At 40.4% G+C, this 24,633-nt stretch overlaps 1 protein-coding gene across 1 annotated transcript; it reads right to left on the reverse strand.

Moving 5' to 3' along the window:
* Positions 1-412: 412 nt before the first annotated feature.
* Positions 413-23,589, reverse strand: psenen (presenilin enhancer, gamma-secretase subunit). Its single transcript, XM_042107544.1, has 4 exons — positions 23,468-23,589; positions 13,369-13,448; positions 13,180-13,284; positions 413-855 (listed from the first exon to the last, which is right to left on the reverse strand). Exons 2-4 carry the CDS (start codon positions 13,427-13,429, stop codon positions 716-718), a joined length of 306 nt encoding a protein of 101 aa, XP_041963478.1. The 5' UTR covers positions 13,430-13,448; positions 23,468-23,589; the 3' UTR covers positions 413-715.
* Positions 23,590-24,633: the final 1,044 nt, after the last annotated feature.

Below are 24,633 nucleotides of genomic sequence, written 5' to 3' on the forward strand. Positions count from 1 at the left end.
GGTGGCCATAATTGTGGGCAATGTTTTTTTGAAATACAATGAAAATCTTAGAGTAAATCGCAGAATAAATTGCTTCCCTAAAAAGTTGGAATTTTTTTCCTCATTACAATAAATCGGCAAAAGATTTGTTTTTATACTTGTTAGTATGTATGTGTATATAGATATAATCTCTTATAATGATGGCTATCTGGCAGAAGCTAGAATAGGTGACAATGTTCTTAAAACTTACTGCACCAAACCCTCTAATAAAGATTATTTTTTAGATAATTCTTCAGCAAAATTGAAATTAGTAAATGGTTGTGAATATGAACATTATTATAATGAGGCCATACTGGACCAAGATCCTACATTAACTAAAATAAATTAGTTCTTCTTCGTCATGACTCATGTAGTACACATGCCTCACACAATATTTGATTTGACCCAAGATAATAACGTTTATTTAAGTTCCATTGATAGAAAAACAAAAAAAAACACAAGTATCACACATTTCCACACAACTAATGAATTACCAGTACATTTTACACTTTTAAGTAAATATCCAAATCATATATTGTTATACATTTTTTGTTATATATTCTTTGCCCCAAGGGAGTTTGACAAAAAAAATAATGCAGAGAAAATAATTCATAAATCATTTGGTCTTAATGGTGTCATGAAGACCTCACAGAAAAACGCTGTTTGGGAATGAGAATTATGATCCACGGCGTAGCTCCTACTCAACACCAAGAGGGATAGTGAAGGATAAGTAGTCTGACACTTCTCCCCACTGTGCTCTCATGTGCTGAAAAATTGTAATCCAAGTTGTCAGTACTGCCACCCACAAAAGTAAGCCCAGTGCCGATCTCTTTACATCTGAAAGAAGGCATATAGCAAAAGTGTAAACATCAACGATCATTTGGGTTCACTGAAATGCTTTGACTACCACCCAGGGCGATGTTTTCTGAAACCCTTAATGCTTATACCTGCACACTGCAAAAACTGTTTATCTAATAAAATCTAACCAAGTGTTATTATGACCGCTGCTAGCGAAGCTATCATGTTCAACATAGCTAATATTTTATTACAACTTTTCGCCACGATATGGCAGTTTAAGTCCGCTTGATACTGTAATGCGTAAGCCATTGGTTTCCAAAGGAGATTTTATTTGTGTCGCCAGCATAGCCTATTGACAATTTATGTTGTAAATAGGCCTACCTTATAGGCCTACCTGTAGCTTAGGGAAGCTAACAGCTTTCTATTAGGATCTAGTTTGTTAGTTACAGTTTTGTCATAACTCCCTGATGCATTTAGAATAGCCAGAGCGTGGATATCTCAATCGGAAAATTAAACAATATCGGGTGCCTATGGACTAGGCTGGGTGAACCCAGCCTAATCTGCCCGCTATTTATTTTTTGATTTCTTAAAAGATTGAGCTTGTTCTGGTGAAAGCCAGACTAGCCATGGACCTCAGTTACACAATGCAAGGGAACATGAATCAGCCTATATTTGCACAAACAATTAACAGACAACAGCTCTTCAACTTTGGCCCATTAAAATGTGTATGAACAGTCTAGCGACGCATTTCATCAAGGCCCATTTGGACATGTCAGTTATTTGCACCACTGGTTAGATGTAAAACAGCATTACGTTTCAGACTACTGTTACTTAATTTGTGCATTAACAATAAAGTATCACATGAACTAAAGATGACTAAAATCTTATGTAGAAGAAGAAACATTCACAAAAAATCCATCCATCCAAAAATGACCTTTGTTTTTGATAGCTGTTGAAAACGGCATGGAACTGACAGAGATGTTTTTGTTTATAAATAAATAAATAAATAAATAAATAAATAAACAAACAAACAAACAAACATTATGCTGATACCTTTTGCTTTTCCCAAATACAATGTAGCCTACAGGTGTAAGTGACCTTTCATCAATCCAGTTGCAATGGATGAACTGTGATGAACTGCCCTACTTGTGATTGATTAGAGATTTTAAAGGTTTTATAACAATGCTACATCTTCTTTGGCTATTCTACAATCTATTCACCTGTTCAGCGCCAGTAGGCTACTTTCTGTGCAGCCGCACACACACACACTCAGGCATGCCAAACAAGCATACACAAAAGTTTCAAGAGTGGGGGATGGAGTAAAATATGGAGACAAATTGAAGCAGGGCTCTACACTAAAAAAAAATTTCAGGAGCACTTGTGCGCCCAAGTTAAAACATTTAGGAGCACAGACAAAAATTTGGGAGCACTGTCAGTTCTGTACTTAACTTACACATAATCTAACATTATACTGCAGCTAACAGTTAAACATGCCAGTGCACCAATTGTGAATATTAAGAATGACTGACAACATTTAGGCTACAGGAAACAGGATTTTAAAGATCAGTGCCTACTTTATTTTCAGTCTGTTCTATTTTCCTACATTTTGTTAATGTAAAATAATATAATGCATTGCCATATTTGCATTTAGTCTGTATATCAAGTATCCTGCCAAATGTAGGCTAATTTATTTATTTGTGAATCCATCTATAGCTAATCCAAATATGCCCATGGTGACCTATCTGACTGCATACTGCCTAATAGACTACTACTACTAAAACAGTCCATTTTCTTTTCCACAAAACCCAACATAGGCTAATCAAGGATGTATGTTTTATACTTTTAGTTTTTATTTGAAATATCTGCATTGATGGGGGCAGTAGGCAAACGTTAGGCCTACTTTCGTTTTGCACTTCAGCTTGTATTCGGTGTAAACAAACATACATGCGTAGAAGCCTGGAGTTGTCAGTACCGTTCTACCTTTGAATAAAATGGGAGTATTACGGGAGGGTACTTTTGTGCCGGTTCGTTCGCTACAGCTATATTTTGCATATTGCAGCCAATACGTCAACTGGGCTAAAAGGCATGTTAGGTTACCTTTCCTTCTCTCACTGCATTCTCAGAATCTCATCCTGTTCCTCCTATATCCAATTAATTCGGTGGATAGAAGAACTAATTTCTTCAATCTTTGCATCTTGGCTAGCTAGTCTAACTTTCCGCTTTTTCTGCGCGCTCTTGGATTTGATAGAAGCGACTACTAGCGAGTCACAACGCGAAACTGCTAACGTTGATGGGAGGTGTAGGGAGGTGATGGGAGGTTTTTATGCTGCATTCGCGACGTGATTCTATGGTTTGCACCAGTAATGTTTCTCGATGTTGCGGTGTATTTTGTAGACAAACATTGACATGGTTAGAAGTCATTCGCACCAGTGCGCCTAAATATTTTTTTGCACTCGCACGGCATCATTTTTACTCGCATGTGCGAGTGAAATGGGCGCACTGTAGAGCCCTGTGAAGTGTGATTTATTTTCGCTGAACGGATGTACAGGACTGAGCCGCGGACATATTTTGTACCGCTATGCGGTACATCTAGTTAATCTTATATCAGCAGCAAAAAATCTAGTTGCCATTGTTTTCAGTATAAAGAGACTTACCTAGCGTTTTCTCGTAAAATCATTTGACTTAATTTAAGAGGAGATTCCTGAAAACAAGCAAATTTGTCTGCCAGTGCGTTAAGCAAATTTGTCTTGATAAGACTCCTTAAAATAAGTCAAAATTTTTGCAACTTTTTGGATTACACACGAGGAGTGTTTTAATTCTATCCTATTGCAATGCTCCAGCGGCAGCAAACTTGTTTACACAAGGAATCAGCTGCTTGCACTACAACGGAATGCTGGTGGTGTTCACGTTAACATCCCAGAGGAATTGTGGTGCTTTCAGGGCTGTAGAGCGGGAGTTAAAGTGAGGACGAGGCGATGGGAGAAGAAGTGCAGACACAAGCCCTCAGTTCCATCAATGGTAATGGGAAACGTGAACTCACTGGCTAACAAGACTGACAAACTGGCTGCCCTGGTAAGAAACCAGAAGTTGTACCTGGGAATGTAGTCTGTTATGCTTGACGTTGCTAACTAGCTACATCCCCACTTCTAACGTTGAGCTGCCCAGCTTCAGTGTACCTCGTTTGGACAGAGACAATAAACTTTCTGCCAAAAAGAAAGGAAGTGGACTGGTTACAGTGAAGGAGACTGTATGCTGTAAGGATGTGGAGTTACTAGTGGTTAGTCTCCGCCCGTATTACATGCCGAGGGAGTTCTCGCACGCCATTGTGTTTATGTTCCGCCACGAGCCCTCCCCGACACAGCGTGTGACATCATTTACACTAGAGTTGCAAGGCTCCAAACTCAACACACTGATGCCTTTTTTGCGTTCTCTGGCGACTTCAATCACATAACACTGGATTCCACCCTCACGAATTTCTACCAGTTTGTTGACTGCCCAACTAGGAAAAACAGGACAATAGACCCCATGTATGCAAACGTGAGGGATGCATACAGCGCCACCCCCCTCCCCCCACTGGGAAAGTCAGACCACAACCTCATTCATCTTCAGCCAATGTACAAGCCAAAAGTAGAGGCTACCGGTTGCTGTGGACACCTGAAGGCGTTTAGAGAGGGGGACATGGCAGAGCTGAGGCATGTACAGGGGGAACTCAAAACCAAGCTGAAAGAGGCTAAGGAGGACTACAGAAGGAAAGTGGAACAAAAGTTGCAGGAGAATAACATGAAGGAGGTATGGAATGGAATGAAGACCATCACTGGCCTTAGAGGGATGGTTCGGAGTAATTTCACTCTACGGTCCTTTGCACCATGACCCCGAGCCAAACACCCTCCCAGAACCTGTTTTCCCTTGGTCGAACCCTGGTCAAGTAGCACTGTCAGAAACGAATGACTTTCTGCAGGCACTAATGGAACCAACTTAGTATTTCGTAAATTACCCCACTAATAATTCCCAGAATAGTACGAAACTTCTACAGTAGTATGACTATGTTCTTTACTCATAAAACGAGGCATTAAGAAGAGCAGCAGCTCTGTGGAAGTAGATCTGGACAGGGCGAACCAGTTGAACCACTTCTACAACAGATTTGACTGCCCTGCTCCAGCTCCAATGGCAGTGGCCTGTCCACCACCCCCTGCTGACTCAGACACTGCTCTTGCTTGCTTGCCTGCCCACACCTCTCCCCTCACTCCCAGTGCAACACTCACCCCCACCATCACAGGCTATCGCACCCCTCCCCCACATGGTGACCACGAACAGACCATCAGTCTCCAGCCACCCGACAAGTTTCATCACGGCAGATCAGGTCAAAGGATAGCTGATGAAACTTTTCCCTAGCAAGGCAGCTGGGCCTGACAGACTGTCCAAGGCTGCTCAAGGTCTGTGCTGCTGAACTGGGGAGCCACTGAATGACTCACTTAATGACTACAGGCCTGTCGCTCTAACATCACACGTGATGAAGACAATGGAGCACGCCATGCACTAGACCTACAGTTCGCATACCAAGAGAAAGTGGGCGTCCTGGATTACAGATTACCTGACCGAGCTGCCACAGTTCGTCAGACTGAAGAATTGTCTCTCTGACACTGATCAGCAGCACCAGAGGTCCACAGGGAACTGTGCTCTCTCGAGTCCTGTTCACCCTGTACACATCTGACTTCCGCTACAATACTGAGTCATGCCACATGCAGAAGTTCTCTGACAATACTACAATTGTGGGGTGTATCAGGGAAGAGCAAGAGGAGGAGTACAGGAGCCTGGTGGAGGACTTTGTGCAATGGTGCAAACTCAACCACCTTCAACTCAACACTTCGAAGACCAAGGAGATGGTGGTGGATTTACACAGGTCTAAGCCCGCTCTGCTACCAGTCTCCACTGATGGGGTCAATGTGGAGGTGGTAAACACCTACAAGTATCTGGGCTTACACCTGGACAATAAACTGGACTGGTCAGCCCAAATTGAAGCACTCTACAAGAAAGGGCAGAGCAGGCTGTACTTCCTGAGGAGGCTGTGGTCCTTTAATGTCTGCAGTAAGCTCCTCAGGATGTTTTACCAGTCTGTTGTTGCCAGCATCCTCTTCTATGCTGTGGTATGCTGGGGAGGAAGCACAAAGAAGAAGGATGCTGGGCGACTTGTCAGGCTGGTAAGGAAAGCTGGCTCTGACGTGGGGGACGAACTGGAGTGCATCACTTCAATATCAGATAAGACAAAAAGACCCTGAACAAACTGATCAACATCTTGGACAATGAATGTCATCCACTCCACAGCACTATTACAAAGCAGAAGAGCTTGATCAGCTGGAGACTTCGCTCACCGTCATGCACAACTGACACACTGAGGAAGTAATTTGTCCCCAGGGCCATTGAACTGTTCAATACTTCACTAAAGGGAAGAGGAGAGATAGACTTCTCACTTACACTCTTGTCTAAACACTTTTGTAAGATCATTTTGACTTAATTTAACAAGAGTTTGACTTATTTTAAGGAGTCTTATCAAGACAAATATGCAGTGGCAGCCAGAGACGTCTTAAAATAAGTCAAACTCTTATTAAATAAAGTCAGATGATTTTTGAAAACAATACCTAGAGTACATACCTGAAAACAATAACTAGATTTTTTGATCTTGATATGAGATTAATAAGACTTGGTTACCTTGAAAAGGATGGTAACAATAACTAGAAAATGTAATTCCAGGGAATTACCATTGCATGTAAATGCAAAAAGCTGCTGTTTATAACATTATATTACTTACAGTATAATTATTCAGATTACATAGACTTACAGTATTCCTGAAATAGTATATAATAGAGTATATGACAGTCAGTAAAAATAAATTGTTAATTCAATATTGATCAACATTCTTTGTTTTAATACAGCAGAATGATACTCAGAATACACTAATGAACATTTAAAAACCAAAGCAATGATAATAATTAACATACTACTAATAATAATATTGATGATGATGATTATGATAATAACAATAATAATAACTAGACAGCATTTCCGGCGGGAACTGCGAAAGTGTGCTTGCCCTGGTCCGGTCACCAATGTGAGCAGACAGTGACATACGCTATGCTGAACCTGGCTTGATCCAAGCATTCTAACAGTGCCTTTCAGTGTTGGAGCAGTGGCAATAGCCTACCTCAAAAGCTCTATTCAACTATTGCCTTACGGGGTGAATGCGGTTCGTTGGCTTTTACCTGTGGCCTGCCTTTGAATTTAGCTTCTATGACTAAAATCAAATCAATAAAACAACAGCAGTGATTGGCTGCAAAAATAAATAATGTCACGCGTCTTGCACCTCTCAAACTGGGCCATCAGGTAACCTAGAGAAAAATGTGAAATTATGAAATATGACTAAGGCATTAAAATGCTGCTTGTTTGTCAGGATACTTTTTCACTGATTTATTTTAGAAATATGAGCTATGAGTGTGAATGTTATATATTCCATCCCCTAATTCTGTTTTACTGGTTTATTTGACAAATAATCTATATGGATTTGCTCTATAAAGACCTTATGTCTGTTTGGGATTGTTTTGAGAGCCTATTGATGTATCTCAGAATAAAAAAAATAGGAGTCCTAAAGTTACGGGTGACGAAGTTATGAGTACAAGCATCTCATTTCAAATGACCATGGCATTACGCTAAGCAACATAAATCTCATAACGTTACAGCAACATCTCCTCCCTATGACCTAGCTAGCTAGCTAGCTTCTAGCCACACAAGAAATGAATGATGTTAAAATCTCCGCTTAGCATTCTAATAACAGAGGGGGCACATTTATGTGGACCACTACAACATGACTCATTATGTCTGTAACGTTAACTGTATAAAACACTTACTTTCATAAAGGAAGCACATCCAGCACATACACATGGAAACCGATATTTTAGGTAGCCTACTTGGCCACGAACTCAAAACGTGTCTCTCTCAAGCTCTGTTCTAGAATCTTTGCTCTGAAGTCTGTCCCCGTTGCTAAGCAAGATCAAATAAACAAAATGACAGTCTTCCAGTATTAAATGTGTACGTGCTCTGCTCTTGAACAACAAGAGTGTAAACCAAGGCTTAAAAAGCCATCAGTGCAAACAAAATTGTAAACAATCTAAAAGTATATATAAAAGCAACACACACAAAACCGGAGTAGAAAATAGTCAAATTACCCCACACACACCGAATTGGCTATAGAGCTGCACAGTCCCGCCCACAGCCAAAATGCGGTTAGGTGCCGGATGTAAGATTCCCATTCATTTGTCCCATTGACGTTTCGAAAAATCCGTATCTAAAGAGTTTTACAGCATGTCTTAGGCTAACCAGCTACGGCATAACTCATAAGCATACAACATATCATTTCGAGTGAAAAAACGAAGAGAAAATCCAAAAAAAGTCAAAGGTACAAGACTGTGTACATATTTTCATTTCCGAGCAAAGGAACTACTCATCCCATAAACCACTGCGCCTCACTGAATAATATAGGCAAAATCGGCGCGAGTTATTTTGCCATTTAAATCATTTCCAACCGGCGACAGCACACGAACCCTTTCCTCCAAAACAGTGATTTTTATATTATATTATTATATTATATAGTGAATGTGCAGTTAATAGCAGTTATTTCAGGAGTAATGTAAATGTTTTGATATTGAATTTTATATTTATCATCGTGTATTTTATATCGTGTGTGTGTGAAAGCGGTTAACGTTAACGGCAGTAATAACATTACCTGACTCATCCTATGCTGTCATCACTGCTCAGTCGGGCTGATGCATGGACTGGTGCATGGTCTGCTCTTGGACCACCATATTCAGTTTATTAATTTGCCGTGAATTATTACACAAAATGTTCATTAAATGCATGAAGAAGTATTCCTAGGTTAATGATTGATATGAATCATACAGTATGAAGGCTACAGTAGCCTAGCTATTGTTAACTAGCACTGCTAGCAGCATTAACGTTACCAACCTCCCTGCTTAACTCACCACAACTTTGTAGGTCTTGTCCCTCATGCTGGCCCTTACAAAACCCACAAACTGACTCTCGGACACATAACAGTCAATAATGTGACCCGATTTAAAGTGGCTTTCACCCCTTTGGACACTCACTAAAACATAATATTTTTCATACCTGTGTTGCAGCATGTAGGCTAATGTTAGCTGCATTATGTAATGACATACAATGTCGGAAATGCTAAAGGTTAGCCTGTCGGCAACCTGAAAAGTTTGAGTGTTTAAACTAACATTTACAGTGGTCTATTTGATAGTGTATTGGCCCTGACTAAGTTCGTGTGATGTATAAACCCCAATCCTTGTTGATACAAGTACCAATATTCGTCAAGAAAGTTTTTAATCACATTAAGATTTGCCATAGGCAGTAAAAAACTCTGCCATCTTTGTCAATATTTTTCGCAGAGAAAGTTTCAAACTATGACCATAACGGCCTTTCCACCAATCAGAGGCATCACTGTGGGATTGTTCAGGATTGTGGGTAATGAAGTACTTATCCAAGAGATCGCGAATAAAAGGCATTTATCTCAAAACAAGGTTAGTGCCCCATGAACTCTTGGTGTCTATAGGAGCATATACAATCGCTTAGTACAGCCGTAGCTGGTTTTAAGTCTACCACGTGCAGTTAAGTTTTTATGGCTTATACCGCAATTGTCAATGGAGAAATTGCATTGAATTTTTACATCCGGCATCGGCTGTGGGCGGGACTGTGCAGCTCTATAACAACCCAAATAACGGTCACCCTTCTACAGTATTGCTATCTCCTCCACACTTTACTGCTCCATCTCCATACGCCCTTCAATTTCTACTGTTTGCCCTGGCTGCAGTCTGAGCATGATGGAGAGATTCTTCTTCTATTCACAAAGGTGATCATTTCAACATGCTCAGGTGTCAGCCTGCTCCTGTGCTCATCAATGATAAGTGAGACTGCGCTAAAAAGCCTCTTGTTGCGTTTTAAAAGCGAAACTGATGCCACAACTGGTCTGGGTTTGCTGAAGTAACCTAGGCTACAGGCTGCATTTATTAGGCTACAGAAAATCAAGCAACATAGCACGTAGGCCTATCTACACTATTTAGAGGAGCTTAAGTTTACCGCGACAACAGCCGTCACTAATTCACATCGTCGTAGGCTGCGCCGATGAACAGACTAAACGGTAAAAAGAGTTATGATCGCCTACTGGAAGCTTCTACCCTTTTGGATGTGTAGAGTTGTAGGCCTAGGTGCACTTAGTTGTTAGCGATTGACCAGGTTGCTTTTTGAAATGAAATGCGTTTGTTAGGCTAGCCGATTGTAAAAATAGGGAAATTAAAGTGCGTGCTGTGCCTATACATTACACAAACAGCTATCAGCAGCAACATGCATAAGAGCCTTAATAGTAAGAGGGTCTCGCGGACACTCGCGGTCGCGGTTAACATTAGGCTATATTAATTCAACTGTGACATGAAATGTTTGCTCGATAACTTTAAATTCTTAGTGGGACATGCACAGACAAGTGGGATGCTGGACAGGTCGCTAGGTGTGCTGAAAAACGCGGACCGGATTTGGGGGAAAAGCTGAAAAAAACTGGAATGGATTACATACATCGGTGCGCTGGACCGGAGTTTTGAAAACAAACTGGATCGGGAGTCCGGATCGGGATTTTCCCGCGCAGGCCGATCCCACATTTTTTGCTAATATCGGCGGCCGATCCGATCCAAATATCGGATCGGGACATCCCTAGACCTTACCGAACACAAAGGTGTAAAGCAGTTCTACTTTACTGTTACAAATATCGCCTAGATATCGGCAAATATTAAAATCAGAGGATATACAGCTGACTAAGAGTTTGTGAAAGTAGCCTTAAAGATCACAAAATACTAAGCATGCATCTACGCTATTTGAGTTTCTTAAAGCTGAGCCGTGCTTAAATTGTTCAAAACATGATTTCAGAACAGGCCAAATATAAAATAAATGTTGAATATAGCCTAGATATCTAAATATTATATTATCAGATGATTTACAGTTCTATGTAATATGCCTCTAATATGTTTCATGTTTTTGTAATGTTTCATACAGTGATGCAGGTCTACTGCTGTGAATAGGCTAAATACAACTTTGATCATTTTTATAGCCTACTACTGTATAGTTAACTGAAATTCCAAGCCTGAACTTAACGTTACTGGGCGTTTTTGGTTGTAGCATTATCAGACAGTCATTTAGCTAACGTCACCCGGTAGCATACAAGTTATTATGTTTTAAACAACTCCATAGGTGGTCATGGTTTCCGAGTGTGTTGCGCTAATATTTTGTCTCCTGGTGGATTTCTAATGTTTGTCACCATCATTCACTGATAATGGTTGATGAAAATCTTAATATAAAGTTCTGTAAATAACTGATTAATGCACTCTTTTTTTCCTTTGATTCACAGAGGTGACCCCCAAAACGGACGGTGGAATCTGCCTGCCTTCATGGAAGTATCACATCCTTTTTAGACTAGTCTAGCTATCAGTTCAAAAAATAAACTGTCAAATAAAAAATTATGTCCATGTGTTTTATTTCATTGCATGGCTATTGGATGGATTTTAAAAAATTATATTGTAACATTCATGATTTGCATTTATTGTAATTATTATCAATTAAGTGTTTGGATTAAGGAGGGAAAGAAGATTAGAATTAGAATAACTCATAAACAAGGGTTGGCAACCCACTCAAAGGCAAAATAAAGTGTTTCAACCAATAATCGACGAGATGCGTGTTCAGGAGTTTTAATTGCACAGGAGGGAGGGGGAGGGAGTAGCGAGCTAGCTCTCTGTTTTGTTTGAACATCAACAGAGGTGGCGTATCCCCGCTATCGCTGATACAACCTTTAACCCACCGAGGGCAGGAGAAAAGTAGCCTAACAATGTGATGTTTTACCTCGAGTCTAGTCAGAGATACACTTTAGTGTAGCATGTGGTGTTTGTTAGCTAACATTTTGTAATTTCCCTTGGTCATATCGCTGCTGCAGGCAGGCTCTGCTTAACAAAAAGTGAGAGATAAAGCCCGCCCTCAGAAACAACTGATAGGTAGCCTAGGTCTGCAAAGAGAGGCCAATCACTTGCCTGCCATTCTCTCTCTGTCTTTCACTTTCCCACTCTCTATTAATCTCGCATGAAATCGACAACAGTCTCATTCCAGACCAAAGACTCCCCGAAAAAACTCTTCGGATCTACACGATTCACGTGAATAACATTTTGATTCAAAACGGCGATTTTCAGCGAAAATCGACTAGTTTGCAGGTATGTTTATTTACTGACCAACAATTCACTAACTTTACCTCAGTCGCCAGCCCATAACTTCTATTAGTTAGTTACGTGTCTGTAAATATACAGTCTAATAGGTTTCGGTCACGGTTAGCTTAGTGCGCAAGCTAAACCATAGGCAGAGAATGGGCATACTAGCTAGCTTCATATGCTAAGCTTAGCAAAAATATGAACTAAATCCCTTGTATTAAAACAATTATGCAGCACTTCTTTGAAGCAACTTGCACTTCTTGTGAGGGTTTACTGGCAGATTAGGCGCCCTTCGGTATATTACCATCACCTACTGAACCCCGTCACGTAGGGTGAACAATGCTATTCTCAGTTTTGTTGCTATAGGGAGGGAAATTAATCTCATCGCCACCTACTGGTTTAGCGGAGTGGATGGGATTTTTTTATTTATTTTTTTTAAACATATCTCGGTGCACATTGGGAACTTAATTCAATGCCTTTCATACCTTATTTTTAGGATCAGTTGAATTGTTTTGAGTTTTGTAATATGGTGATAAACCACGTGGTGATTACCTTTATGTCAGGATAACTTGTGTTGTGCTCCTACTCACACTGGCAGTAAGTGTTAAGTGTCAATGCTAACAAGGCTAATAAACAAGCCATGCTACCGTGAGTAATGTCGAAGGGTAAAGTCACGTGACTTCTTTTGTAGTCCGAAACAAAACAAGCAAATTCAATTTTTTTTTTAAGGCGGCAAAATAGGGACTGGCATTTTCACAGTTAGTAGATTATTACTGTATACACACTGAAAAAGATTATGCTGGATAACTTCGCTGATTTGGCTTCACAATATTTTTTAAGAATAGGACTATAGGACTTAACATTGAAGCTGCTCTTCGATAGGAACGCATCCACTTGGGGCGCTGGTTTTCACTTTCCCTCCCTATTGTGCATGCAGGAATGGCCTGTGGTAGGTCATTGGTGGTCATACTGAAATAATATCTATAACTGTGATCATTTTGATCACTATAATCGTCAAATATTTGTTACATTTCCATACCATCATATCTCTACTCACATGTTTTAATCTGAAGTTGCTCATTGTAGGTTGGCTTCACAAACGCTTCTCTAAAAAACCATACCACATTCACCAGCCACAAAAATGGAAGAAATGCAAAGCCTCCTGAGGAAAGAAACAAACTTGGTTAAATCACAGATATCCATTTGAGTATTCAGTTTAGAAATGACAGTTGCCAGTTCAGCATACCTAGGTAATATTTCCTGCAAAGGCTGAGCTTTTCTTCATTAGGTACACGTTCCAGATTCATTTCCGTTTCGTCTTGATATCTGGTTGAGTGAAAAAAGTCATTTTCTTTGGAACAGTTGACTGTAATTTGAATCACCACACCACATAATCATATCAAAATGTGATGTCAATGCAAAATAAGTACTCTTTTGATCCCGTGAGGGAAATTTGGTCTCTGCATTTATCCCAATCCACGAATTAGTGAAACACACACAGCACACAGTGAACACACTAACCCAGAGCAGTGAGCTGCCTGCTACATTCCCCCGCCCACATTTTTCCTACTAGTGTTGCATGGTGTATCGATACTAGAAAGGTATCACGATGCCTACACGCAAACGTTTTTAAAATCGATACTTTATTAAAATAATAACGTTATGTGTCTGTGTGGACCGCTTAGGGCTGCACAATTGATCAAATTTTAATCACGATCACGGCTTCCCACGATCAAATTTGAGTGATCGAGCGATATTAAAAAAAAGCGTGCTCTACCCATAGAACCAACATGGCAACCCATAGAACGCTCCACTACAAAACAACTCAAGCGCTCCTTAAACCTGTCTGACCATGTGCCTGCATGCAGCCTACCAATGACAGCTGTTCCCTGCACTTCCCTTCCCTTCACTGCTCAGCACTGCTCAGTTTGGATGCACTGTGGACTAGTAGCATTATGTTAACTATTAGTAGGCTAGTAAGACTATACAAAAAAAAAGACGAAAAATCAAATGTGTGGCACATAAGGCCAAGAGCTTGTCCCTCGAAACGGATCATCCGTTGTTCGAAAATATTTCAGATTTCAGACAAGTGAAGTTAACCAAAACCATAAGCAAAGCAGGGCTCTCAACTCATACCATGAAACACATGACGTAAACCACACATGCCTTTTTTATGATGTTAACTTTTAGTCCTTGTTTGCTTCCTCCAATATAGCCTATAATAAGAGTTGAGCTAACGACGGGATCCGTGAATTTTATTCATGTATTTTATAAGCTACATGTGCAACCTACAATGCATATGTGTTTCAAGACACAGCCTACTCAAAACAAGTACACAATAATGAAAATGTAGCCACGAATGACTAAACCAGGGGTGTCCAAACTGCGGCTACGCACTTTAATCCGGCCCGCCGAGTATTTATTAGTTCATCATAGGCCGCTCGCTATTTTTTTCCAGCGATAGACAACGTTGTGGTTAACTTTAGGCTACTGCAAACTGCTTTACACTCTTCTTAGAGAACGTTTACAATGTCAAAACAGCTTGTTACATCGAGATATATAGTATTGCAGCAGATCAAACTACGTTATGCGACTCCATTTAATTGGGAACGCATTTGAGCATGCACGAGAGGGAGAGAACGCGATGGCAACAGTAGTTCCCACTACTGACCATTTATAAACTGTGAGAGGGCACAGCCATAAGCACAGCACTAGCCATAGGCTATATTTGAGTGGAGCTGGCAAAGAGTCAGTGACAGTAAAGTGACAGTGCATCATAAATGAATTAAACAGCATCAAATTAACAGTATTTAAGAAATTAATTTTCTACAACAAAATTACTTTGTCATTTCAATAATACATAACGTATTATTATTATGTGGCCCGCCGGCCAATTTTCAAAACCCAATGTGCCCTTGAGTCAAAAAGTTTGGAATCCCCTGGACTAAACGATTAAACTCATGAACAAGAAGCAGAGCTTAAGTGGCTAATGGGGAGCGTTGGGAGGATTCCCGGTGGGCCGTTAACATTTCCCCAAATATTAACAAAGTAGCCCGCACAAAAAAATTGCAGCCCTAGGACTGCTCCCACTCTCCATGCTCCTTGCATGCATCTAGGCAAGTGGGTGTGTCAAGCAGGCAGCTCTGAGTGAGTGAGTGTGCAGCCAACGTCAACATAGTCCTTTGACCAGTCCTCGGCTTGTAGATAAAACAAAAGGTGAAGTGAAATCTGGAACCATTTCGGATACATCGCGGATAGTGAAGGCAAGCCATCAGGTACACAGAGGCCCGTTTGTAAAATATGTTTCCAAGTCATTCAAAAGCGGTAGGCTACGAATAGAACGGGGATCGAACCAGCAACCCTTCGGTTACAAGCCCGAAGCCCTAACCAGTAGGCCACGGCTGCACCTTATGTAACCAACTGTCCCCCTACCAGCTCCTCCAACCCAGTATCACAAGGATTCGTTGTACGGTCACGTTTGGTTAATCTATGATTCGTGCTGGGGTTGGAGGAGCTGGTAGGGGAACAGTTGGTAAGTGTTCTTCACAGTCTGATGTAATAAATTCCGGGTTCGCCAATTACGTTGTTGGTGCTTCTTTTTATGTGTAGGGACCCAAGCTACTAACGAGGTTTGGTACTGTTTTGAACAATATTACTGGTTAAAAAATGCTATTTGGATAGCGTTTCACGTGGCCCTTAGCTAATCCACAGTTTGCGATTTGGGGCTATAGCGTATACCGGAGCAAGCGCTGTAGTGGTTGATCAAAGAAAAATACTGTTTCCACAGCTTCATTGATGCGTTTTAATGCAGAAAAAGACCCTGGGGTCAATTTTCTCTGTCTCTGACAGTAGCCTAGTATATTTCCGTATTTTTTTTACACAGGCAGTGCAGATTTTAAAGACTGTGTGGTTTGACAGTGGGTTTGGCTTATGAGTTAGACCAACGTAGACATAGGTCACTAAGGGTTCCTATGCGAGAAAAGGGAAAATACCCTGCCCTGAGATAGGAGCTGAAAGAGTTATAGGACCTACGGTCAGAGGAACTTAATCTCCAAATTGGTTAATCAGAGTGTCTGTGAACTTTCAGAAGTAGTTCATGGCTTTCTTTTTCACCAAGTAGAGATGTACCGATTGATCGGCTGGTGACTGGAATTGGCCGACTTTCAAGTGATCGGCCATGACCTGCGAACGGCCGGTTAGTCTGAGACATGACGATTTTATGCCGGTCAAATGCAGTCGCACACCGCAATTGTAACACCACCCAGCTGAGTTTGCAAAGTTTGAAGAAGCTAGCAACCAGGCCAACACTCAGGGCTGGATGTAGGCCTACAAAAAAAGCGATAATAATAAGCATGTCCGGTACAACGTAGTTCAGCGGTGAATCATGGAATGCAGGTTCTCAGCTCCTTGTTTGTGCAAACGGTCAACACAACACTGTAATTGTAGCGGCAAATATATAGCTGTAACTTCATGATTATGTGTACTTTTAGACAAAGCAGCAGTAGCTAATGTGTTCATTCACCTAGACATTATATTGACATATTGAAGGTAAATAGAGTAGACTACAGCTAGATCAGCTAATTTCTTTTTTAAAAATGTGTTCATAAAGGAACAAAGACCCAGTAGGCTATGCCGACAAACATGTTTAAAGGCTTGGCAGAAAGATTATATTGATGAAAAGTCCCCATTTCGCCTAGGCTACAGAGCCATAATCACTCTGCTTCTAGCAAGAACGAGTGAAGTCAGTCCTGCCTGAACGAGAACGACAGAGCGAAGTGAAACAGGTGGGGGGTCTTGGCGTGAGAACGAATGAATAAACGAATGAGACAGACTAAAGAGACATTTATTAACCTGGCATGATACAGAAAATACAAAGACAGCATGCATTTACCATTAGACATATTTAAATGTAAATGCCAATATTGAATTGTAAAATGGAATTGTTAATGTAAACCATTATCGTTATTTTTTATCGTATGCTCTCCCACTAGTCTCACTAGCCCATTTGGTTTTTTTTTATGGAAACGGTTGCTATGCTTTCATGCCCCTCATTGGCTAATTTGATGAGAACGTTTTAGAAACAATACAGACAACAGCATACGATTGGTTTGGCTCTCGCCTTAGGAAGCTGGGCCATAGGCATTCACAGCAGCACTAGGTCAGTGTGATTCAGCGATGAACGAACAAGAACTGGAAAGGCGAATCAGTTCAGGTCGTTCATTTTAAAGACCCGTTCGAACGAACTGATTAGTTCGCGACCGACCCACCTCTAGTAGGCTCTTCTCCGACAGTTCCGTTGATTCAACGCTGAATTTCGGTCGTCTGACGAAAACAGACCATTCTAACCAACAATCAACGACGATTCAACCCCCTTTACTATCCGGTACTGTGCCTTATCCCAGCTTTGTGGGACTATAACAATTAGTGTAAATCTCAGCTTTATCATGACAGGGGCAGCCGTGGCCTACTGGTTAGCGCTTAGGACTTGTAACCAGGGTTGCCGGTTCGAACCCCGACCAGTAGGCACGGCTGACGTGCCCTTGAGCAAGGCACCTAACCCCTCACAGCTCCCCGAGCGCCGCTGTTGTTGCAGGCAGCTCACTGCGCCGGGATTAGTGTGTAGTTCACCTGACTGTGTGCCGAGTGTGTTTCACTAATTCACGGATTGGGATAAATGCAGAGAACAAATTTCCCTCACGGGATCAAAAGAGTATATATACTTAAAAGTTATATTTAGCCTATTCACAGCAGTAGACCTGCATCAAGGTATGAAACAGAACATGAAACATTACATAGAACTGTAAATCATAGAACTGATTTTAATATTTACAGATATCTAGGCTATATTTAACATTATTTTCTATTTGGCCTGTTATGAAATCATGTAGCCTATTGAACAATTTAAGCAGTTCAGCTTTTAGAAATTCAAATAGTCTACAAGCATGTTTACCATTTTGTGATCATTAAGGCTACTTTGACAAACTCTTAGTGAGCCGATTTTAATATTTACAGATATCTAGTAAATATCTTGTAACATTTATTTTGTATTTGGCCTGTTATGAAATCATGTAGGCCTATTGAACAATTTAAACACACTGTGAAACCTGGAGACACGCATTAAGACATTGCTGCAAATGTAAAACCGGATTACTCTGGAATGGCTAACTGTACAGGGGAATAGAGCATCACAGTCCCGCCCCTCCTCCAAGAGAGCTTAGTTTCCGGAAGTAAGTTTCCCATTCATTTCTCCCATAGACGTTTTGGAAAAATCCGTAACTGAAGAGTTTTAGAGCATGTCTTAGGCTAACCAGCTACGGCGTAATTCATAAGCATACAACATATAATTTTGAGTGAAAAAATGAAGAGAAAGTCCAAAAAAAGTCAAAGGTACAAGACTGTGTACATATTTTCATTTCCGAGTGAAGGAACTACTCATCCCATAAACCACTGCGCCTCGCTGAATAATATAGGCAAAACCGGCGCAATTTTGCCATTTAAACAACTTCCAAGCGACGACAGCACACAAACCTTTTCCTCCAAACAGTGGTTTTTATATAGTGAAAGTGCAGTGTATGTGAATGTGTATTTCAGGAGTAATCGTGTAAATAATACCCACAAGCTGATCCTCGGACACACAACAGTCAATAATGTGACCCGATTTAAGGTGGTTTTCACCCCTTTGGACACTCTTGATTTCGTCCTTGAAACAGTGAAATATTCACGGGGGCATGGACGGTTTGCTAACCATTTTACTGCAGTGTCTAGCTGGTGGTAGTATCCAGCTTGGGCTATCAGTATCAGCTAGCTAGCTAGTTCAAAAGTTTAAGTATTTAAACAGAGGAGGCTTCTATAAGACTACAGGTTAGGCAGTGATTCACCAAAAGAGAAGTAAAAAACAAAACACCAAAAAAATCTTACAATAATCCCAATTTTACTCCTTTGAAACAGAAATAGTCACTAACACAAGCTGTTTTCCTGAAATCAATTCTGTGACAACAGCGCCATCGTCACCCGCGGTGGAACAGAGAATTACAGTGAATCAGACTGCTTCACCAACTTTTCGTTTTGCTTCACTACCATAGATATCTTTCCACATTGACTTCAATGTAAATCAAGTGAAAACCCAGACGGCTCATGGATTTTTTCCTGTTTCAATTGATCCTTATGGCAGATAAGTCCCACCCATGAAGCAGTGACCGATTGGGCAGAATTTCACACTTCCTGCCATTGAATATGATTGACGCAACACTCTGGCCCATCACTGTCTCCATTAGTGAGCTTGCTTGCCATCACTTTTGCCTTCAGTGACCTTACTAGAGTTTCATTATAAATTGTGTAACTCATTCACCTAGTTTGTTTTACATTCATTTTGTAAGGTACATCGGATTTTTTTCTGTGTAGGGGAGAACGTTATATATTTTCTAACATCAGCTAGGGGGGAAAGCTTGCTAGCGGTCTCCCCACCAGTCAGCTAGAGACTCGCTAAGTCCTAGCAGAGCCCGTCTAACTGTCCTAGCAAGATGGATTCGACGGAAGTTTCAGGCGATGAACATCGTTGACCGCAACTTACAGGATTCTTTACAGACTTTTGGGTAACACTCCATAATAAGGTGCCATAATAAATAGCAAACTAGTAATTACCTAACCCTTTGTTAATATTTGTTAATTGTTACTAACATATCTATTTGGCACAAGTTAATCGTTTTTTCATCATTAATTAAATATTAGTTGTTTGCATAAAATCTGTATGTTAATGTTTTAGCAAATCTATTAACTAATATTGTATTAATATGTATTAATAGTTAACTAAATGTCTTTTTGGCACTAATTAACTAATAAATAACTTGTGAATGCAGAGGGGAGACCAAGAGACTTCCTGTGAAATTAACACAGTTCGTGGGTGCTACGGTAAGGATAAACTTGTTCCATGTAGGCTATGCATTAGAAAGTGCAGCAACGTAGCCGTGCTGCAAGTTCACTGATGTGTTATGATAACATTAGCCTATGCTATGGATGTGTTATAACCAGGCTTGGAATTTCACCATTCTGGGGGCAAGGCCACTTGGCCTTCAGTTGGGCATATTTGGTGGGGGGCACAAAGGCCACATGTCAGGGCACCAAGGCCAAAGTAAACTATACAGTAGTAGGCTATAAAATTGATCAAAGTTTTATTTAGCCTATTCACTGCAGTAGACCTGCATCACTGTATGAAACATTACAAAAACATGAAACATGACATATTACATAGAACTGTAAATCATCTGATCTAATATTTACAGGTATCTAGGCTATATATAACATTCATTTTATATTTGGCCTGTTATAAAATCATGTATTTAACAATTTAACCACAGCTCAGCTTTAAGAAACTCAAATAGCCTACATGTAGATGCATGCTTAGCATTTTGTGCTCATTAGGCTAAGGCTACTTTCACAAACTCAGTCAGCTGTCCTCTGATTTACCAATATCTAGGTGATATTTGTAACATTTGTTTTGTATTTGGTTATGAAATCATGTGGAACAATTTAAACACATAGTAAAACTTAAAGCCCAAATTTGGAGACATCCATGCATGTCGAAATTTACTGCAAATTCAAAACTGGATTACTCTGGAACGGCTAACTGTACAGGGGAATGCTGTTTATTCTGATATTGGTTTGTTGTGTGTTAAAAGAAGGGTTTGTGAAGTATTCCAACGAGATGAATGGGTTGGGAGATCATGGGACGCAAAACCTTCAGTAGAATGTATGATTAAATTGAATTATATTATTCATCGTTTAAAAGCTGAGAAAAAGCTCTTTCATGTGATACTTGTGATGTCTGTGTGATGGTTAGACTTGGCTACTTCGCGAGTAGTTCAACTGAGATGAATGGGTGAATTTGGACGCACTTTCATTCTTGTGCTGTCACTGTCTCCACTGCGTAAAAGACTAAATTAATTTGCGCTGTGAATGCTAAGATTATTTTGACAGGCCACAGGCTAAATAAAAATCGCTATTGGTAGGATGCAAAGCATAATATTGAAAGAAGGGGGCACCAAGGCCACCGTGGCCTGTAAACCTCTGATTTTCAAAGGGGCCTCACGGCCAACGCAAGAGGCAACGACGGCCATGGCCGTCGTGGCCGCCGTGAAATTCCTACCCTGGTTATAACGTCTTGGCTTCCCATTTTAAATCCTCAACTTTGTCAAAGACAATTCAGAACAATCTGCTTGAAGCTAAATTTCACCTACCATTTAAAAACAAAATAAACACAGCACCGTTTTTCATGTGATATTGATAAGACCACTTGACATTTCATGCAAAGTAGGCTATAATTGTCCACTATCGTAACATTATGTAGGATTCTTCAGTGTACCAGGATGCAAATGCCAAGTGGATTTTTAGTTTTGTAGAGAAGGAAGGCAGTGACAGTAACAAAATGGTTGGTCAAACATATGCCAGAGCAGCAGTCATGGTATAATTTCTTAATATAAATTTCTTAAGTGAACACAATATGCACAGTTTATTCTTTGTTATAGGCCTAGTGTCAAGGAGCCCAGAGGCAAGAATGTGTCTCTCAATAGGCTACTGAATTTGACATTGCTTAGAGCCTGCACTATGCCTTATGGGGCATAATTAGTAGCTTAGAATATTGGAAGGTTGTTGTTTCAAGATGTTGTGGACATCAACAACTTGGCATTAATACACTGCTAATACAGTCTAACCAAGTGTTATTCATCTTATATCAAGATCAGAAAATATAGTTGGTATTGTTTTCAGTATAGAGACTTACCTAGTCACTAATTAGTGCTAAAGTGGAGATGGGGGCATGACCATAGATAGCCTAATCTTTGCAAGCAATATGTCTAACTGTCTTGTCCAGTCTAAGGCCTACTACACCCCATTTGTGGCCTGTAAGCTTACTTTGAGATGGTGGTAAACAGGTCTTGATTTCTCAACAAATCTCTCTGTCTAGCTCTCCGACTGATCAAACAACATAGCTTTTGTTTATGCCATTGTAGACAGTTCAAGGTCATCATGTGTCTCATACATTCAACCTCACCAACTTTGGCAGGTGTGTTAGGCGCAATGTTCGTTTCCAGGGTTGGGGGTCATAACTGAACTTTTGGCGTCTATATGAGCATATACAATCGCTTAGTACAGCCAGAGCCCGTTTACGGAGAGCCGGATCCCTCCCTATTAACTCCATTGTACCTGCAATCTGTTGCAGTTCCGCTAGGGGCGATCACGAATAAGTGCAAAAACAATGGGGGTCTATTGAGCTAGACGGCTAAATTAGTCTCTTTCACCTGGTTGTTGTTGAAAAATCGAAGATTTGATTGTGGTTTCTGCAAGCTCACTATGGATTATAGGTCAAAAGTTGAATGAACGAGTACTTACGTCCTTTCGATTTCTTACAGGATGGGTCGTTGTTGCCCACAACATACTAGCTGTCTGCTAATGAATGACGTCATTGACGTATTTGAAAGGCCTTTTAGAACAAATAAGTGACTCAAAAAATATAATACTCAGCGGTGGGTATTTTCTCTGTCCCCTCTTTCGCATGCAACATTCAAATTTATGGGCACAAAATTATATCCCGAGAAAAGTGGATTTGAGGGGTACAGCTCCATAGACCTCCATTAATTCTGCACTTATTTGTGAGCGCCCTCATGTGGAACCAGAAAAGGAACTGCAACCAGTTCAGAAACCGGAAGTTTCCCGAGAGTGGCGGTTCTCCCCTTATTAGACATTCTCTGGTACAGCCGTAACTGGTTTTAAGTCTACCATGTGCAGTTACGTTTTTATGGCTTATACCCCAATGGAGAAATTGTATTGAATTCTTACTTCCGGCATCGGCTGTGGGCGGGACTGTGATGCTCTATGCAGAGACCAAATTTCCCTCACGGGATCAAAAGAGTATACTTATATTTACTGATACAGTGCCTGGCGCCTTTAACAGCTCTCAACCAAACATCCCAATGCATTTACGATGGCTACTAAGTATAAGTATACTCTTTTGATCCCGTGAGGGATACGTTAGAACAATTAGGGGTACGTTATTTACGTCTTTGTTAAGTTTTGCTACGTTAGCTACGTTTCTGAAATACATGTAACCAATTGGTATTGATACAACCATTTTGCACAGATTAATTTAACGTTAGCTATAGGCTATCTACTAAAACTACTCTGACAGTGGTTGTTGAACGCTGATGTTGCTGTCTTTGTCTTACTTGTTAGCTTACGTCCCAACTGTTTCAGTGCCCTATTACGTTATAATGTTACAGCTCAATTGGTCTATGAAATAGCGTTGTGCATATGAAAGAATAAACAACTGAGGTTAAATGGAATATAAACCATACCTTTCGCAGTTAGAGTGCGGCAACTGTTAGTTGAACCACAGCAGACTTCGTCACTGTTGTACTTCCGTAAAGCTTCTTCTTCTCCTTTTGCGATAGCCGGCACCCTTTTAGCTGTATTGCTGCCATCGTCTGGAGCAATCCATTACTGCATCATATCTGAATAGGCTCGTTCGACTTCGTGCAGCGCTGCTCAGATCTGACTGTCTGAACGTTCATGTCACATCATATACATCATAGACATAATATACATAGACGCCACATCGGCCGCTACTCCTTACTAGCGCTGACGAGATTTGGAGCCGCCATCTTGGACCGGTCATCCACTCCACTCAGTGTAATCTGTTTGGCCGGTGAGATGAGCTGTCAGCGCACTTAATTAATCATATCTCACTGAATACCGAACAGATTCTCACGCTGGTTTTTTTTGCTGCAAAGGTCATACATGTAGCTATGATACAGGCCACATGATTTAGTGTATTTTAATATTCATTGTGGGTTTAATAGTAATAGAATATTCTGATGTATGATATAAAGTGACCTGATGTCCGATATCAAAACGAACATAATCTATGTTTGACAGCATAGACAAAACTAGTTTGATACAAGTTTAATGAGTTAAATATAGTTCACAGTTGACAGAAAAGTTCCATCAACAGCATTATTCACAGTCCACAGAAAGGTTCCATAAACATTTAAGTGAGATCAGTGCCATTCAGACATCTGAGGGGTATTCCAAGTAGGCCTATGTGGTTTAGTGACAAACTTGGGTAAATTGACTCAGAATAAGGTGTAAACCCAGTAGAAAAGCTGTATGATACAGGAAACATGGTTGTGTGTATTTTAATATTCATAGTGGGCTTAACAGTAATAGAATATTCTGATATATGATATATTATAAAGTGATGACATCCAATATAAAACCTGGGAACATAACTAATCCACTTTTGACAGCATAGACAAAAACTGGTTTGATACAAGTTTTAATGAGTTAAATTTACAGAAAAAAATCCATTAACATTTTCAGTTCAGTGCCATCAAAAATAAAGTGATGAACAGACATTGGTGTGGCATAAAGGAAATGGAGTAACTGGGTTCAATATCAACAGCATTTGTTAGACAAGTTCCATAAATATTGTAAAGTGCAAGTTTGTAGGTTTGTTTCTGAT

Source organism: Alosa sapidissima, chromosome 10, assembly GCF_018492685.1.
Source record: "Alosa sapidissima isolate fAloSap1 chromosome 10, fAloSap1.pri, whole genome shotgun sequence".
Classification (NCBI taxonomy): domain Eukaryota; kingdom Metazoa; phylum Chordata; class Actinopteri; order Clupeiformes; family Clupeidae; genus Alosa; species Alosa sapidissima.

Excerpts from the sequence above, each read along its gene's own strand:
- psenen (XM_042107544.1), bottom strand. The coding sequence starts at position 13,429 with ATGAATCTGGAACGTGTACCTAATGAAGAAAAGCTCAGCCTTTGCAGG. Across the intron at positions 13,285-13,368 it reads TTGCAGGAAATATTACCTAG|GAGGCTTTGCATTTCTTCCA; the intron begins GTATGCTGAACT and ends TTCTTTCCTCAG. Across the intron at positions 856-13,179 it reads GCAACTTCAGATTAAAACAT|ATGTAAAGAGATCGGCACTG; the intron begins GTGAGTAGAGAT and ends GCCTTCTTTCAG.